The 17,942-nt window shown below is 44.4% G+C and overlaps 1 protein-coding gene across 2 annotated transcripts in view; it reads right to left on the minus strand.

Annotated features, from left to right (window-relative positions):
* Positions 1 to 17,942, minus strand: part of SLC6A12 (solute carrier family 6 member 12) — a 50,353-nt gene that overhangs the window by 11,781 nt on the left and 20,630 nt on the right. For both annotated transcript variants that reach the window (XM_035126911.2, XM_060279970.1), the window contains exons 8-14: positions 14,768 to 14,871; positions 13,591 to 13,715; positions 12,167 to 12,279; positions 10,782 to 10,919; positions 8,208 to 8,310; positions 1,255 to 1,355; positions 453 to 623 (exon numbers count right to left, since the gene is read on the minus strand). In XM_035126911.2, coding sequence (XP_034982802.1) covers positions 453 to 623; positions 1,255 to 1,355; positions 8,208 to 8,310; positions 10,782 to 10,919; positions 12,167 to 12,279; positions 13,591 to 13,715; positions 14,768 to 14,871 — 855 coding nt within the window. The remainder of the gene's footprint in view (positions 1 to 452; positions 624 to 1,254; positions 1,356 to 8,207; positions 8,311 to 10,781; positions 10,920 to 12,166; positions 12,280 to 13,590; positions 13,716 to 14,767; positions 14,872 to 17,942) is intronic.

Here is a 17,942-nt window from a genome sequence, read left to right on the forward strand (position 1 = left end):
AGTTTGGCGTGGTTTCTGCTGTTGTATAGGGGTCTTCCTTTCCCCAAACAGATTGGCCATTTCCTTGATGTAACAGTCCAACAAGGGCCTTGCATATGGCTCTTGGTCTGCCATACTCAATCCAATGTATGGTGGCAATCTGTTGTTCAATGGGAACTGCACGCATATCAAGCCAGGTATGCTTTTAAATATGCTAATAAAAAAAGGAATGCCTTCAATTAAGCAGAATTCATGGTTAGGTTCTCTGTAATAACCAGAGCATTACTTCATTACTTAGGATGTCACTAATGCACAATTATTCTGGGACACAGCAAACCAAGGCCATTCTGACTTTCTGTGCTACAACAAAAACCACCGAAGCTGCCAATTTCACATCTTGTGAGCCAGTGAACAGCCCTACCCAATAGCAAACCAAGGTTCTGTGACCTTAGAGATGCCTCACTTTCTTTTACCTCTTTTAATGATCCTTTGGTTTTCAGAAGGATGAACACAGCATACAACGGGATGCAGATAATAGAGGACAGTGCCATCAACCAGCCCACAGCAATACCCCATGGTGGATATTCGTATACTTTGTTATACGTGAGCGGTGTGTACCTAATGAGTGAAAACAGGAAGGTGGCCTGAAGAAGACAAAAGCAGAAAGCATGACTGCTATGCTAAGTGCAATGAGAAGATAACTCTGGAAAAGGGCTGTATACTGATATTTATAATTTGATACTTCGTAGCAGAATGATTTAAGCTGTGAAGGGAAAGACAACCCACACTGAACTTGAGTCATGGTGGCCCATGGAGAGGTGGTTGTGAAGATCCTCTTGGGCTTCCCTTCCTGACCTGGCGCCCTCCAGATGGTGTGGACTACAACTCCCAGCTAGTATGGCCAATAAGCAGGGGGAATGGGGGCCTTCTGGCGGTTCCCTCACTGCGAGAAGTGAGGTTACAGGGAACCAGGCAGAGGGGCTTCTCGGTAGTGGCGCCCGCCCTGTGGAACGCCCTCCCATCAGATGTCAAGGAAATAAACAACTATCTGACTTTTAGAAGGCATCTGAAGGCAGCCCTGTTTAGGGTAGTTTTTAAATGTTTGAAATTTTATTCTGTTTTTAGTATTCTGAACTACATTGTTACTTGAGCAACACTGCATCAGAAGAACAATAAGTTCTTTACTGCAATCCTCATGGAAAGTTCAATGTTTCATCCTCATTCAGAGATGCATTAATGACCTAAAACATGGCACAAAAGATACAATCTACCTACCAGACAAACTCCAGGTGTGAGAAAGAGCCAGCACACTTTAACCAAGGGCCATGGCCTGTAGCCAATCATATCCTCAATGTTGTCATAGAAACGGCCTGCTCCTTGATGCCCACAAAGAAAGAGAAGGGTGGTTTTTTAAAAATAAACATAAATCCATAATATTATAAATCAGATGACACAGATTAACTTGATATATATCACACAGACAGACAGACAGACAGACAGACAGACAGACAGACAGACAATCAGCTCTATAGTTTGTTTGTATGTTTCCATTCCCTCTTTTCTCCAAATAGATCTGGGCAACCGAACAGCAACCATATCAAGATACCATTTTGTCAACTTCATGGCTGACCGGGGTTTTGAAGCTGGGTTTCCTATATCCATCACTAGCCCAGCGATGGGGAACACTTACATGGATCTTGCTTACTGGGGGAAGCTGGGAGTCCCCACCATGTTCAGAGGGCCACAAACTCCTCATCCCTGTTCTAGCAACTTCACTTCGTTACCAGTGATGAAGTAAACTGGGGAGATCTTGCTGTTATGAATAAGATTAAATGCTGTATTCATATTATTATGTTTTTATATGTGTTGGAAGCCTCCCAGAGTGGCCAGGACAACCCAGCCAGATGAGTGGGTTATAAATAATAAAATTATTGTTATTGTTGTTAGGCCATTTTTTAATAAATTGGAGGGAAACCTGAAAACTTCTATAGTGCTTTGGAATGCAAACAAGGTTCTGTTAGAAGTAACCATTTTCGGTGATTTACAAGGCATTTTATTTATTGTCTTTTCGTATCTTATCTTCAGAGTTAAAATGTTTTATTGTTCTTTTTCATCTTTAGGCATAATGCTGTTTTATGTTCCATAAAAATAGCAGTTGTTGTTCTTATACGGTTGGTCGGTTTTAGTGGTGTCTTATGTGTTTAGTCGTAAGGAGTGCTGGGTCTGGTGATTTTTATAAGCTTGGCTGGGGGCGGGGACACCCTCTGAAGATTGGATTAATCTTTAGGGGTAGGGTGAAATTCTAAGAACTGTCAAGGTGGGGTGTTATGAGATGGCCAAGGATTCCCCTCATCCTTTTTAAACCAAAAGAAACCCTTCAAACCAGAGTTTGGCCACTCTCAGCAAGAGGGCCATATTTCTTGGACAAGGTTCTTGCAGGGTATGACAAACTGCTTCCTTCGTGGATGTGGGGAAGATCTGCCAGTATCTTGTTCAGGACACTCCCAACCAGAAGCCACAGCCCTGCCACCATTCACTGACTCAGGGGATGAGTCCTTTGCAGTACCTCTGTCTCTGCTGCCTTGAGGACTACAGAATGAGGTGATTGCCCTTTAACAACTCCTGCAAGGCAAGGCCTACCACACTCCAGGTTTTGTCTGCTTGCATAAGGCTTCGTGTGGCACCAACTCCCCGCAAAGGCAACATCTACTATACAGTTGCTACTGGCTTTCAGAGCTGTCCAAGGTCCTGTTCTTACCTGCCCACATTTCACTAGCATGAGTCACTGCCTGCTTCCACTGTGAGTCTCCACCTCCCATGACTCTGGACATTAGGCATCCCTGCATTGCCTAAAAAACTGTGCAATGGTCCTTCTTGCCAGAAGAGAGTGAGCATTGCACAGTTGCCTAGGCAACCCAGGGATGCTTGCCTAGCTTCTGGGGCAGTGACATGAGGAGACAAAATGGACCTCTGTTGCCTAGGTGATTGTACAATGCTCACTCTCTACCAGTGACAGCAAGCATTTCCCAACCATGTGGGCAATGCATGGATACTTGCCTAAATTTCTGGTGCTAGGCTAGAGCATAGCACTAGAAGTCTTCCTGTGCTGCAGGCATCATCATCATCATCATCACCATCACCATCACCATCACCATCACCATTATTCATTTATAGGGCACCTAATGTTTTCTAAGGATACGGGTGGCACTGTGGGTTAAACCTTGGAGCCTAGGACTTGCTGATCAGAAGGTCGGCGGTTCAAATCCCCGCGACGGGGTGAGCTCCTGTTGCTCGGTCCCAGTTCCTGCCAACCTAGCAGTTCGAAAGCACGTCAAAGTGCAAGCAGATAAATAGGTACCGCTCCGGCGGGAAGGTAAACGGCGTTTCCGTGTGCTGCTCTGGTTCTCCAGAAGCGGCTTTTTCATGCTGGCCACATGACCTGGAAGCTGTACACCAGCTCCCTCAGCCAATAATGTGAGATGAGTGCCGCAACCCCAGAGTCGGTCATGACTGGACCTAATGGTCAGGGGTCCCTTTACAGTGGTGCCTCGCTTAACGAATGCCCTGCTTAACGAAATTTCCGCTTAACGAAAGGATTTTTCGAGCGGAGGTTGCCTCGCTAGATGAATGCGTTTTATGAAAAATTCTAGCGAATCGCAGTTTCCCATAAGAATGCATTGAAATTCAATTAATGCATTCCTATGGGCAAAAAAAAAATCAAAAAAATTTCAATGCATTCCTATGGGATTCGCTAGACGAATTTTTCGCTATAAGAAAAGACTCATGGAACGAATTAATTTCGTCTAGCGAGGCACCACTGTACCTTTTTAATGTTTTCTAAGTACATGTATGAAAAGATGTGTACAGCCACAATCCAACCCTGCCCATGGTACACTGTTGCATTTCACTCCCAACAAAAACCCAATCCTCCACATTTTACACCAAATTTGTGGATGATACGTCGACCCAGCGGTACTTTATTCAGATCTATGGATGAATGTGTGGAGGTCAGGAACTGGAACTATAGACTCAGTCCTGCTCCCTGCTCTGTGAACATTTGATATGGAGTATCACAAAACATTAGCCATAACTTGTCCTGCTTGTAGCACCATTGAAGTTAATGCTAGTTTTAAAATTTCAGAGTCAAACAAGCAGCAAGTGCCATCTCTCTGTTTTCATCTTCAGGCTCTGAAGCCACTCCATAACTGAGCAAACAAGGAATCATATTCCAAAGCCCGTAGCATTTAGACAGAAATGAAAGAGTTACATTTAATTTAAAAAGTTACTTCTGGAGCTGGGATTCAGAGTCAAAGGTCCAAGTGCCTGATCCCAGGTGGCTCAGTCTCTCTGTGAATCACAGCAAGTAAACCACTGGCAAGTCACTAGGAAACCTTCCCCACACCCCAATGAGCATATGCCTGCTGTGACATCAGGGAAGATTAGCGAATTGGGATGCAAGCAACATCAGAAGTCAAGAATGACTTATTATGAGATACTGAGATACAACTTTTTATAAAAAGCAGCCATTTTGCTAGTTCAGGGGAATGGTAATCTAGTGGGTGGGGAGAGAAAAGGAAATATTTTAGATAAGCAAAAAGTGAATAACAGCAGCAATTTGGGACATATGCACCAACACTGCTCAGCTCTTAATTTCAGGATCGTGGTTTCGAGTCCCGTGTTAAGCAAAAGGTTCCTGCATTGCAGGGGGTTGGACTAGATGACCCACATGGTCCCTTCCAACTCTGCAATTCTATGATTCTATGACTATGGTAGCATTGTTAAAGCTTTCTTTACTCGTCTGTTTCCTGCAGAAATGCTGCACTGCAAAGGTTTCAGCCAACCCATCAAAGACAAGGGGTGATGTAGTAGAAAGCAATGGAACCTGACATGAATGGATTTACCGAGTCCTTGAACGGGGAGGTTGGCATGCTCTAAATTTCAAAATGATGATGGAAAAAAATTAATCAGGCTTAAGGAGTCATCAGTTCAGTCAGCCAGTGCTGCTCTCCGGCAAAAGTGGAAGCTGGAAGAAGGATGTGGCACAGCCTCCCCACCCCCGGTCATCTATTCGAAAGGATTATGTACACTGCCGTAGAGAAGGGCCTTGAATAACTCCTTAGGGAGAGCTTTGTTTAAGTAAATGGAGGTGTTCGCTGTTATCCTGGACAACCTAAAGCACACAAGCTGAAATACTGTCACAAAGCAGCAATCCATGGAAGCAGTATGCACCCTGCCTCAAAGAGCTTATCGGTCCCCAGTCATCCCAGCAACTACCACACAACAAGGTGCTCCCCATGCCCCAAGAAGTGGTCAGTGCTCCACCACTGTACCATAGTATATCTTCAGCCTGCTCCTGGTTGCTCACCTGGCATAGGTGTCCAACTTGCAACGCCTGTGCCCAAATACGAGCATAACCATACTCAGCATTTTAATAGCACGTTTCAAGCATTCTGAACACACACCCTCCCCACCTGTTATTGCAGAATCCTTTATAACAGTTCCTGAATCAAAGGCCAGCAATATTATTACCCACTGACTCTGAATATTGCAGAGAAAAGCTGAGGGAACTGCATATTACCCTAATCCTAGTGCGATCTTGCAAGTTTGCAACTGGGTAAGATCTGAAGGGGGTGGGAATATCCCATTGCACAGCTTGCGCTCTTTGCCACACCAACTCTGTCTATCCAAATTTGTCTGTGTGCTTGTGCAAGAAAGATACACTTATTGGAAATTATTAGAGACAAGCCATGGATTCATTTCAAGGCCACTCAGAACATTGCCCTGAGCATTCTTTCACCCAGTGCCAAACCCGGTTATCTAGGATTCCAACAGCTTTAACCCGATTTCTTCTGCAACAGGAGAAGATCTCTTTCAGAACAAGAAATCTTGGGGTCATATACACTGGTGCTGTTCAGAAAATGCTCCCTGGGCTGTGTTATTATTCCAATATTTTCAAAAACATGCATGTCTGTGTGTGTGAAAGAGAGAGGGGGAGAGGGGGAGGGAGGGGGAGAGAGAAGACTCCCATCTAGACTCTTACTTTTGGCAACTGCAACAGCAACCAAAATTTGACTGGAAATGGCATGCTCCTTTCACAGAAATAAAGCCATATGCAGGAAATCCTCAAATCTTTGTCACGACGTCTGCTTGACAGGCAGGGGGAAAGCTGCCAGGCTGTGTGGGTGGCAGCAGCATGGCTGCCAACAGGCAAGTCTGAAACATGTGTCTTTATTTACGATGTTTGCTGTAATCCTTTGCAGCATAAGCAAAGCAGATCTGGGCTGCCAAACTAAATATCCTGAGGTGGAGAGAGGGCAAGAGGAGGAACAATCTCTGGGCACAAGTTGCCCGTTTACCTACATGGTACGGTATTTCATGCCAACATGGAGTGAGGTTTTGGGGTGGGGGAGGAAAGAGATTTAGAATGGAGCGCATATAATTAGGCATGTCAGCTTGCACACAGGAAATCAGGGGATCCTCCCTAAGCCTTTCCAGCAATAGCGTTCTGTCACCAAAATAACTATGAGTGCGTTATTTGTCTTCCAACAAGTCCCTCGCTTGCATAAGGAGTTGCTGGGATGTTAACACTGGGGTAGTTCAAGAATCTACCTGAATCTGGGCAACAGGCATAACAAGAGAGCACACCGGTCAAATATTGAAATTAACTAGCAGGAAAAGCAAATAAACCTATTTTGGATGTACACCTAAATATGTCACATGAATGAGATAAGCATGTGTTGAGTAATACAGTTGTCATGCAGGTCAAGAATGTGGAAAAGCCCTGCCCAGAGGGGCACACCTTGGGACTGGGGTGTGGAAGCAACAACCGAGGAAAAGAAAGACATAACATCTTACAAGGACTGAAAGAAACACCATGGTCAGAAAAACTTCCAAACACACTGGAAGAACAAGGACATAGTTTGAGTTCCTCACTTGTAGATTTATAAATCATTTAATGTGTCAACACGAATAGAAGTTATTAATATTGCAGTTGTTGTATAAAGGATTATTATTATTACCAGAATGTTATGGAAATTAATAAGATTTTGGAATGCAGAAATAAAGCAAATAATCAAGCCAGCCAGCAGTGAGAGATTTTACTTTCTTGGGCTCCTTGATCACTGCAGATGGTGACAGCAGTCACGAAATTAAAAGACGCCTGCTTCTTGGGAGAAAAGCAATGACAAACCTAGACAGCATCTTAAAAAGCAGAGACATCACCTTGCCGACAAAGGTCCGTATAGTTAAAGCTATGGTTTTCCCAGCAGTGATGTATGGAAGTGAGAGCTGGACCATAAAGAAGGCTGATCGCCGAAGAATTGATGCTTTTGAATTATGGTGCTGGAGGAGACTCTTGAGAGTCCCATGGACTGCTAGAAGATCAAACCTATCCATTCTTAAGGAAATCACCCTGGGTGCTCACTGGAAGGACAGATCGTGAAGCTGAGGCTCCAATACTTTGGCCACCTCATGAGAAGAGAAGAATCCTTGGAAAAGACCTTGATGTTGGGAAAGATTGAGGGCACTAGGAGAAGGGGACGACAGAGGACGAGATGGTTGGACAGTGTTCTCGAAGCTACGAACATGAGTTTGACCAAACTGCGGGAGGCAGTGGAAGACAGGAGTGCCTGGCGTGCTCTGGTCCATGGGGTCACGAAGAGTCGGACACGACTAAACGACTAAACAACAAATCAAGCCATCAATTCTAGCATGTGGGGGGGCCACTTTATCTAATTTATATAATTCGGTACTTGAACAATTGCTTTTAATAATTGCGTTATAAATTGGTATTGTTATAATGAGGCTATTATTGGATTGTAATTGAAAACTAATAAAAAAATATTATTATTTTTAAAAAGAAATGCAGGTTTGCTCCCTTCCTGCACGGACAGCTCAGGAGACAGACTCAGCCTTGCACTCTGTTCTCTGCTGCTGAGCTGTTTCCTGCTAATTGGCAGAGGAGAGATCAGGAGAAGAGAAAGTTTAAATTTACCATTCCCCTCTCCCTGCTGATTGGAGGGGGAAATCCTTGTAGTAGAGAAGGAGGGCCCTTTTCAGATGCTGTTTTCACTAAGACATGCATTTTTGTGTACATTTCTGGATTGGAAAAGTGCATTGCAAAATGCATCTCAATTCACACATCATTTCAGGAAGTGCAAATTGTGGATATATGCCTTAAAATGTGAACCTGAACCAAATTTCTCCCCAGTCCCAGAACTTCTACATACCATAAACCCATCCAATGCAGACAACTTCAAAGATAGCGAGGAAAAGCAGGCATGTCCCACTGGCTGCGTAATAATCAAACAGCTGAAAGATGTACATTCCACCCTGCGAGAGGCACAAAGGGGAAAAGAAAGACCATTTGCAAACAACCAGAGCAAAATGTCTCAAGAAGCCAACAAACCGGTGAGCTATATTAGTACAGTATGGTGTCCATAAGCACAGAAGAACTCACTTTGCTATTAAAAAAAATATGCCAAGCAAACCCAGCTAAATGCCTCCTCACTGTGTCAACATGCCTTGCAGCAGGGATCTGTAGCCCTTCAGATGTTGGTGGACTCCAGCTCCCATCAGCCCCAGTTCACATGGCCAGTGCTTAAGGATGCTGGGAGTTGTAGTCCAGCAACAATTGGAAAGCACCAGGTTCCCCCTTCCTGGATTACAGGTCTTAGTGAAAGAGGATCACAGCCCTTCTCATTCCCTACATTTCACAGCATGCCTACACACTTTTGCAATTCCACAAGGCGGAGGGACTTGATGCTGTGCACATCCACCTGGAAAATGCAATGATCCAAGTGCCTCTGGGGCAAGTTCCCAATACTCCATGGAACAGGAGCCTGAAAGAGGAATGGAACGGGACTCCTACACTCTTCTGCTGCTGAGAACAGGGAGTCTTCCTGTTGTGCAATGGGGAAATCGGCCCAGCAGCTTCTGCCAGCACTGGGCCCTCTGCCAGACTCTGCCCCTCAGCAACTGCTGACTTTGGTGCCAGCTCTGGCTCCCTTGCACAGATGGTGTGTTCTCTAAGTTGGGCCATTTGGGGGCTTGGTGCACAGACTTTGAATCCTCACATAGTACAGATGTGCCTCACATTCTCCATCATTTCACAGATGGAAATGGGGACACTTACCTCTGGGGTCCCTAGTGTGACACCCATTGGCAACAAAGCACTCTCAGACCTTCACCAAGGCCCCCCAGCCTCCCCTCTCACAGTGAATGGAGCCTTTGGGGGCTTTTTTTATTGCTTGCCTGGGTGGAGGATGGGTTTGCGTGTAGAAACCTATAACTTCCGTGTGGCTGGATATGTAGCCTAATGGACAAAGATAATAATGATGATGATCATAATAATATAATAATAATTTATCATTTATCATTTATACCCCGCCCATCTGGCCGGGTTCCCCCAGCCATTCTGGGCGGCTTCCAACAAAATATTAAAATACAGAAATCCATCAAACATTAAAAGCTTCCCTAAACAGGACTGCCTTGAGATGCTTTCTAAAGGTCTGGTAATTGTTGTTCTCTTTGACCTCTGGTGGGAGGGCATTCCACAGGGTGGGTGCCACTACCGAGAAGGCCCTCTGCCTGGTTCCCTGTAACTTGGCTCCTCGTAGCGAGGGAACCGCCAGAAGGCCCTCGGCGCTGGACCTCAGTGTCCGGGCAGAATGATGGGGGTGGAGACGCTCCCTCAGGTATACTGGACCGAGGCCATTTAGGGCTTTAAAGGTCAGCACCAACACTTTGAATTGTGCTCGGAAACGTACTGGGAGCCAATAGAGGTCTTTCAAGGCCGGTGTTATGTGGTCTCGGTGGCCGCTCCGAGTCACCAGTCTAGCTGCCACATTCTGGGTTAGTTGTAGTTTCCGGGTCACCTTCAAAGGTAGCCCCACATAGAGCGCATTGCAGTAGTCCAAGTGAGAGATAACTAGAGCATGCACCACTCTGGCGAGACAGTCCGCGGGCAGGTAGGGTCTCAGCCTGCATACCAGATGGAGCTGATAAACAGCTGCCCTGGACACAGAATTGACCTGTGCCTCCATGGACAGCTGTGAGTCCAAAATGACTCCCAGGCTGTGCACCTGGTCCTTCAGGGGCACAGTTACCCCATTCAGGACCAGGGAGTCCTCCACATCTGCCCACCTCCTGTCCCCGACAAACAGATAAAAATGTATTTGTTGTTCCACCCACTTTTTGTTGTTCCACCCACTTTTGCCTATGGCCACGGACCCCTTGGTACATGGCCTCCAGAAGATGGCCTATGAAGGAACACAGCTCTCAGGCTGAAAATAGTTCTCCACCCCTGGTTCAAAAGGCACCCTAAAGACAAGGAAGAAAAGAGGGGTAGTGATTTATTTGGGTCAGGCACCAAAAGACAGGGACTGTTCCTGAGGGAAAGGACATATACAGTCGGACCTTGGATCTCAAGTGCCTTGGTTCCCCAACAAATCAGCTCCTAAATGATCAAAACTGTGAGTGTTCCAGTTTTTGAATGATTTTTGGAAGCTGAACGTCCAGTGCGGCTTCTGCGGCTTCCAATTGGCTGCAGGAGCTTCCTGCGGCCAATCAGAAACTGCTCTTTGGTTTCTGAACGTTTTGCAAGTCGAACGGACTCCAGGGAACGGATTCCGTTCGACTTCCAAGGTACAATGTGGAAATGCAAATAGTGTTGCAGCTTCTTCTAACCATTTATGTGAGCTTAGTGTGCTGGGTAATAATGATTGTACGCCATTGTGTGGTTGATGGGGCAGGTGTTATTTCCAAATGGCTCTTCTGCCCTCCCACTGAGCTCTGCTTCTCACCTCAGTGACCAGTAGCAAGCCAACTAAGTAGCAGATCACTGCAATGCCCAGGATCAGCATCTCCCGACGTCCTTTCTTACGGAAGATGTCCGGGAACAAGTCAACAATGGCTGTCACCAAGCTCTCAACACAGACAAACTATGGAAGAAATAGTCCTATCAGGAAATACAGTACCACGTTCCAGAGCTCCCCTTCTTTGGTCCTCCCTCTCCTCCAATTTCCTTGTCTGTGAGCACTCTTAGGCATAACTTCTTGTAGCCATAACCCAGTCACGCACATCTCCCAACACATGCAGGACTGGACTTGAGATACACTGCTGGAAACCAATCCCACCTGCCACACACAGTGTTTGCAATGGCATGCCCCAAGGGGCCTGAATCCTTCCACATGGGTGTGTGCATGACTGCCTTGGCACAAATCAAAGTGGCTGGAAGCCAAAACTTCCCCTTGCCGTTGGGGAGGGTTTGTAACTCAGCGATGAAAGAACATTTTTTCCTGCATACAGAAGACCCGCGGTTAATTCTTGGCAGCTCCAGTTTAAAGGCTCAGAAGATACCTCCATGCAAGACCCTAGAAAGACTGTGCCAGTCACAATAGACAGTACTGCATTAGATGGGCAGTCATCTCTCTCTCTCTCTCTCTCTCTCTCTCTCTCTCTCTCTCTCTCTCTCTCTCTGTGTGTGTGTGTGTGTGTGTGTGTGTAGATCTTTAATAGTGGATAATTGTAATTAAAATAATTGTAATGGATGCGTGTTAGTATATCCTTAGTCCGCCAATTCAGCTGCTTTTTCTTCTCTCTCCCCATCTTGTAATATTTAACCATGTAAGCAGCTTGGGAAATGACATGTTTCATTTGGAAAACCAAAAAGGTGGTGGTGGTGGTGGGGAAATAGATGCAACAAGAAGGAAGTTTGCATTTGTGTTAGCAAAACCTGTGGATCGTGACAGCTCACCTGGCACCTTCATTACCTGTCTTTAGGCTCCAGGCAAAAGCATTTCTCTATAACCTGGCCTTTGGCTGATTAACATTCTATAGCCTTTTAAATGTGTTTGTGAGAGGGGGTTATTAGTGGTGGTGGTGGTTTGTTTTGTTTTCTTATGTATTATGTATTTTTAATATGTGAACTTCCCTGTGATCTTTGGATAAAGGGAAGTATAAAAAATTAATTAATTAATCGGTTAGTTAATTAATAATGCACATCTGATGCAGGTCGAAGTGACAGCTTCCCACATCTTTTCACCAATCTATACAACAAATTAATGCTTATCATTTATTCGTGTCACTCCTTTTTTCCAGATACCATTTAGCAGGTTTTGCCCCTGCAAGATACTATTACAGACATACCACCCCCAAACTCAGGAAAAAGATAAATATTTTTCCATACTTGACTGTCCAGTCCCAAGAAGATCAGCATAAGGAAGAACAAGCAGGACCACAACTGAGACACAGGCATCATGGTGACAGCTTTTGGGTAGGCAATAAATGCTAGGCCAGGACCTACCAATCGAGCAGAAACAGGTGAAGTGATGTTTCACTAAGCCAATAGATAAACTGGGTTGATATAGACACATCTATGGCTATCATGAGGTGCCTTTCCATGTACAACAAGGTGGAGTGAAAGGGCCAGATTCAACTACCCCATTCAGCTGTCAGACGTTGGTGCAAGGACTTCCACTAGCAGAACAGGACTTTCGACCCCCTCCCCTCATTCACCCTGTGCACCCCCCAAATCTGCTTTGGGGGATTTGGCAAACTCCCAGAACAGTGAACAGGTGGGAGGAAAAGAGAGATTCTTCCATCAGACAAGCATATAATGGTTGTGCTGATAGAACAATCTCCTTAGCGCTATACATTCATACTCATAGTAGACCTATTCACACCAATGGACTCAAGTTAGTCAAGTGCATTGAACTCAATGGGTCCACTCAGAATATAATTTATTGGATACAACCCAGTGCCCTTTATCTTTCTAACCAGGTGCTCAATATTTCATGCTGGCCTTTCGAGCAATTTTTTAAACCTCCTTTAGTGTTGTAGTGGGACCTACAACAAAAGCTTCCAGGTTCTGGGATCTCATCCACTCAATTCCGTCCCTCCCATTCCCAACAGTCAGTCCAGATTCCACACCCTCTAAACATGCTCAGTCCATCCCATCGGAGCAGGGTCAATTATTCCTCCCCACATCTATTTTACCTTTATAACAACCCCACGGAGTAGGTTATGTTTAGAGCTTTCTGGTTGAATGGGGTCTTCCCATTGTCTCAATGGTCTCAGTCAATGGATTTAACTAGCTCTCATAATGATCCATAACTGAGCCACTATATGAAAAGCCAGGTATTGCCCAATAATACAGAATGGATCACATGTTCTAGGAATTTTTGCCGGGCGTGAATGCAGTCTTGGCTCTGACTCTGTTTATGTCCTGATATGTAATGTCAGCTGGTTCTGGCCAAAGAACAAACTCAGAACATCAACAGTTTTAGAGGTAATAACAAAATGTTTTCCACTCGTAGTCCTGATAACTTTTATGTGTCTCTTCAGGCTTGGGAACGGCCATAGCTCAGTGGGAGAACACCTGCTTTGCATGCAAAAGGTCCCAGGTTCAATCCCCAGCATTTCAGGGTAGGGTTGGGAATGCCCCCTGCCTGAAGTCCTGGAGAGCCACTGCCAGTCATTGTGGACAATACTGAGCTAGATGGACCAATGGGCTCAGTTTATGGCAGCTTCCTGTTCATAGTTCCATTCTTAAGACCCCAACCCATGCTTTATATTTCACCAGTCTCTTTGTTGCAGTCCCTGCATGCTCACCTGATTCAGCCACATATGAGACAGGCACACCCTGTTCGTGCGCCATGAAGCCCAACACAGAGAAGATGGCAAAGCCAGCCACAAAACTAGTGGCACTATTCAGGAAGCAGAGCATAAAGCAATCCCTGCCAGGGGAAAACGAAGGTGAGTGGGTTACAACTGGAGGACGCTCCTGTCCTTTGCACCACCAGGCTGGGGGTGGGGCTTGTGCATTAAATTAAATTAAATTAAATTAAAGCCCCCCTCCACCTTATATCCCAGAATTTGAGCGCTGGACCCACCAGTACTCACTAGCAGAGCAAACAGTTTGCAAGGCAGGAGATCTTACATTCAAGCCCTCACATCTCCTGATAGGTCTCCAAGAGACCTTTGCTGAGGAGCGTGGAGTATGGTTCCTAGTCTCATCATAGTCAACATTGTTATGACTTAATATATGGCGAGTGTGTGTGTGTGTGTGTGTATGTGAACACACACACACACACAGGCCATCAGTCCAAAAAAACCCCACAAAAGCAACCACTAAATCATAGTTAGCTGAATGTCCTCACAAAATTAATCCAGGTCATTACTTTATTTACATTACTTATGAGGAGCCTTTGCAGTCTGCCCTTCACCTCAGTGGATCCCAGAGCTTAGTACAAAATGGAGAACGTATAGAATCATATAAGGCATAATAGTAAGTCATCAATAAACAATAAGAGCAGCTAAAATAGTAGGCTAACCTACTATCAACTAAATGATAACCACTGCAAATGCAGAGGCAAAGAGACAAGCCTTTAATTGGCACCAAAATTATACCTGTTTTGGCACCAAGTGGACTTTTATGGGGAGGGTATTCTCCAAGTGGTACACAAGTCTCACTGCGAATGAGGTTGGTTGAATCATGATGAGCATATTGGGGGTGGGTGTGATGAAATAATTTGGACAACTCAAAAGGAAGCATCATGAGTAGAGGAAAACCCATGTCCGAAACCTTGGTGGGGCGGAAAATTCTACTCCAGTCCTAGAATTTGGAACTGCTTGCTGCAGAATCCCAAGGGAGTCTGATCACAGTGAAGCACAGCTGAGTAGGCTTGCAATATTCCCCAAAGTGAAAATCTGGACAAAGTTTTTGAGTTTTTTGTTTGTTTACTTTTTGTCAAAGTAGTTGAGATTTTGGGAGGAACATCTCCTTTACCTGTAGCAATTGTTGTTGTACTTGTTGTAGCTGCCCAAAGCTATGAGGCACCCCTGGCAGATGGCATAAGAGAAGAAGACCTGAGTGCCTGCGTCCATCCATACCTAGAGCAAAGCAAAGGGGAATCATTTCTAGATTCAGAAAGCAAACCATCACAGTCTGGCAGACAGGGCATCGTTTGAGATGCCAGGCACAAATCCTGCATCTGTGTCAACTACCGTGCTTACGGTAGGTGACGTCTTTTATGCCCATGTGACAGTTGCTGCTTTGGCAACTGTAGAAGAAGCCCCATTAACATTAATGTACTTAATAAATGTACTTAATGTACTTTCTTTGGTGATGTTTTATTCCGGGTTGTTTTATATGATGGTTTTAATGTGTGTGTGTTTTTTTAAAAAAAAAACATATAAAGTGGTCTATACTGTAAATGAGATGACTAAAGATGAAGATGCAGCCCCTGCCATTTCCATCATGCTATACATTTAGCTGAGCATAGGGACAGAGGAATCTCTCAACTTCAGTTTCTCTCAGTTTGTTCTCTTCCCTACATTATGCTTGGTTTACTCCATTTCTGCATTTCATTTCCCTATGAAACATTCGCAAGAAAGTTCACGCACATTTGTGTGCAGAATTCTCCTCCTAATATGTGGTTTTATTTTATTTTTGTATACAATTTTGCACAATATTTGCATTTCTGGAAACTTCCTCCTCTAATGCAATGTAGTGTCTATGTGTACTTTATTTTCATTAATATATGTACTTTAGGGCACACTTTGGGGTTGAGAACAGTACTGCAAACTTCAGGAAAGTGAAAAATTCAGAGGATAATTGTTTTTCATATACAGTGGTATCTTGGTTCTTGAACTCAATCCATTCCGGGAGTCCGTTCAACTCCCGAAACCGTTTGAAAACCAGGATACAGCTTCCAATTGGCTGCAGAAGATTCCTGCACTCAAGCAGAAGCTGCGTTGGACGTTCAGCTTCCAAAAAATGTTCGCAAACCAGAACACTTACTTCTAGGTTTGCGGCATTTGGAAGCCGATTTTTCAACAACTAAGCCGTTCGAGAAATGTGAGTTATATAGGTTGGTACTAAAATGTGAACCCTTGAGTCTTGAAAGAGTTGGTCCCCCATTTTCTGTCTCATTCATTTCCACTTGGCCTAGGAAGGCAGGGCCCTAAATGATGCCAGCTGCAGAGTCTGTTTCTACAAAATGTTTTGTGTAGCTGGCTAATAATTGCTACAATTGCTAATACTACCATATTTATGAAGCATGTCTGATATATTTATGTTTTAGGTAAAGGTAAAGGGAGCCTTGACCATTAGGTCCAGTTGTGACCGACTCTGGGGTTGCGCGCTCATCTCGCATTATTGGCCGAGGGAGCCGGTGTATAGCTTCCAGGTCATGTGGCCAGCATGACAAAGCCGCTTCTAGCAAACCAGAGCAGCACATGGAAACACCGTTTACCTTCCCGCTGTAGCGGTTCCTATTTATCTACTTGCATTTTGATGTGCTTTTGAACTGCTAGGTTGGCAGGAGCTGGGACCAAGCAACGGGAGCTCACCCCATCACAGGGATTCGAACCGCCGACCTTCTGATCAGCAAGCCCTAGGCTCAGTGGTTTAACCACAGCGCCACCTGGGTCCCGATTTATGTTTTAGTTGTGCCCATTTACTGATTTGTTGACTGCTTGGCTTCAAGTATTATTCAAGCTTGTGCTCTCTGTTCATTTCTTGGCTGCTGAAACTATTTGTTTAATCTGCTTTCTGGGTTGTATTTTCAGCTTGCCTTGGTTTTTATTATTGTTTATTTTCTATTGCTAAAGATATAAGTTATCAGCAGTGGCATGTGAAGCTACCTGCCCAACGTTGGCAATGCGGCTGATCAAGCAGTGATGTGATCACGGCGCCAACAGGAGAGCTATATACAATTCTCCCACCACCACCACCCAACATGGAAGCAATGTATGGGTAGCCCATGTGACCAAAAAACATGATAGAAATCCTCTTTTTTAAAAAATGGCAATGGGGCATAACCCTGTAGCAGGAATGGATAGCCCATTACTTGTTTCATATTTAGAGTAGCCACTTGTACTGTACAGTGATGGTTTTTGGTAAAAAAAATAATGAGATGCCAGTGCTCATATCTTGATCAAGATGAATCATTGAAATCAATTACCCTGACTCACTTAGGGTCTACTCTGAGTAGGACTTAGTTGATCACAACCCAATAACTATAATTTCAATAGCAATGCAACACATCTCACTACAGCGAGAAGATGGCGGCCTCTATGCCTGCTCAGTCTGAATGTTAACTGTTGATGGGCAACTTCAAGGCCCCTGCCTCCTCCTTCTTATTTTTTATCCTTAAACCAATCTTGGACCTAACAGCCTTTCAAATAGAGGACTGTCCTGTGTAAAAAGAAAAAAGAAAAGAAAAAGCACCCAGCTACCCTGTTCATAATTGTTGAACCACAAACTACGCAGAAATAGTTCCCATGTTTCCCATATTCCTGACTGCTCACAGTTGAGATGATAACTATGTAATTTTTCAGGGGTTTTTCCTTGGCTAGAAACTCTGGCCTCTCTGGGGAAATTCTGACGTTATCCATGAGAAATTCAAGCCAGATCCCAGTAAATTAGAAGAGACATCATCTTTCTCTTTCTTAATCATTTTCACTTAGGGCTCGGTGAAGCCATCTGTCAGGTATTGAATATTTAATAGAAGCGGCCGCATTTGCTGTGCCTTAAGTGCCAATGGCCTAACATATCCATATTTTAAAATATTCTGGCAAACAGCAGTCCTCGTGCTAGAGTAAACTTCTGCTGCCCTTTAGAAAGGGCTGTTGCCTTTAAGGTGGAATGTTAAAAACTGCTTTAGAGGGAGCAAGGTTGCCCTATGTGACCTAGATATTTTTGTCCAGGAGGATTCTTTCTTAAAAATAAAAATAAATCCAAACTGATGCAGAAATATGAATTTAAGATTGGAGAAACGGAGAGAAACTGACAGATTTCCCCATCCTCTTTAATGTGTAATATTTTATGTTTGCGTGGACATTTTATTCTACTGGTTTAATCTGGTCATGTTCTTAGATCTTTGGTTCTTCAGGTAGGTATGGAGGAGAAAAATCAGATCTTGTGAGATCTAGCCACCAAAGTCAAGCCCATCAGATCA

Source organism: Zootoca vivipara, chromosome 10 (genome assembly GCF_963506605.1).
Source record: "Zootoca vivipara chromosome 10, rZooViv1.1, whole genome shotgun sequence".
Classification (NCBI taxonomy): domain Eukaryota; kingdom Metazoa; phylum Chordata; class Lepidosauria; order Squamata; family Lacertidae; genus Zootoca; species Zootoca vivipara.